Genomic DNA, 1,195 nt, shown 5'->3' on the forward strand with positions numbered 1-1,195 from the left:
ATCTTAAAAACTTTGGTGTCGCCTTTTTCTTTTTTTATGATGTGTAACGTGAAACGCAAAAAACTGTCTTTTCTTGCAAATTCGTGTGCTATCAACATGAACTCGCTTGTAGGTGTAAACTCACGTCAACTTTCTCTGTGTGGTGCTTTCCTCCACAACAACGATGCCATTAATTGGGCTCGGCAACATGGGTTGCTGTGTTTAACAAAAATATGTGTCTGCGGGTCAGACATGACCGAACAACGTCTGCAAGCGTCCAAGGACGGACGAGTTTGGAGGTGCCCTGACAAAGTAGGTTTTTATCAATAACGGTGGCTTTATTGATTTTAAAGTGTATATGCTAAGGTTAATCATTTGTGTTTGCATCGAACAATGCCAGGAATGCAAGAAACGCATGTCGATACGTGCAGGCTCATTCTTTGAGAGGAGCAACCTCTCCATGGTGCAGCTCCTAACCATCCTCTATCATTGGGCAGAGGAAAGTACACAAGATGCAATCTGCAAAGAGGCAGAGATTGCCAACGGAGCGTGCGTCGATTGGTGCGGTTTTCTTCGCGAGGTAACTAGTATCAAACTTGTCATATGACATTTCGTGTGTAACTAATTTGTCTTGGCACGTTTAGATTTGTACAGAAGATCTGATGACCAGTCCTATTTTGATTGGAGGTCCTGGCCACGTAGTGGCTATTGATGAATCGCTGGTGGCGCGAAGAAAACCGTGCTCCAATGCCCAGGCCCGCGCAATTCCGCAACAATGGGTTTTTGGCGGCATAGATATGCAGACCAAGTAATTTTTTTAACAATACCATCAACAAAGCACGTAATATGTTTTTTATTTAAGTGAGTGCTTCATGCAACTGGTTCCCGCCCGTGACCAGCAGACCTTGGAAGCGGTTATCCGTCGCCACATTCTCCCGGGCACAGAAATCTGATCAGATGAGTGGAGAGCTTACAGAAATCTTGGAAGTAAGATTATTGTGATATTTTTTTGTATATCGTAGACGACTACAACATTACCTTTTCAGACATCGGATACACACATAGGACTGTGAACCATTCGCAGCAATATGTGACAGCTGCTGGTGTCCATACCAACAGCATTGAGAGTTTATGGGCTTCAGCCAAAAGAATGATGAGAAAAAAAAACGGGGTGTCCAGGGATTTCATTCCATCTTACTTGGATGAGTTTTTGTAG

At 43.6% G+C, this 1,195-nt stretch overlaps 1 protein-coding gene across 1 annotated transcript; it reads left to right on the plus strand.

The window, feature by feature from the left end:
* The first annotated feature begins 231 nt into the window (after positions 1-231).
* LOC145899857 (uncharacterized) lies at positions 232-1,195 on the plus strand. Its single transcript, XM_082988782.1, has 5 exons — positions 232-291; positions 380-559; positions 624-787; positions 842-918; positions 1,002-1,195. Exons 1-5 carry the CDS (start codon positions 232-234, stop codon positions 1,193-1,195), a joined length of 675 nt encoding a protein of 224 aa, XP_082844908.1.

Source organism: Ascidia mentula, chromosome 4, assembly GCF_947561715.1.
Source record: "Ascidia mentula chromosome 4, kaAscMent1.1, whole genome shotgun sequence".
Lineage (NCBI taxonomy): Eukaryota > Metazoa > Chordata > Ascidiacea > Phlebobranchia > Ascidiidae > Ascidia > Ascidia mentula.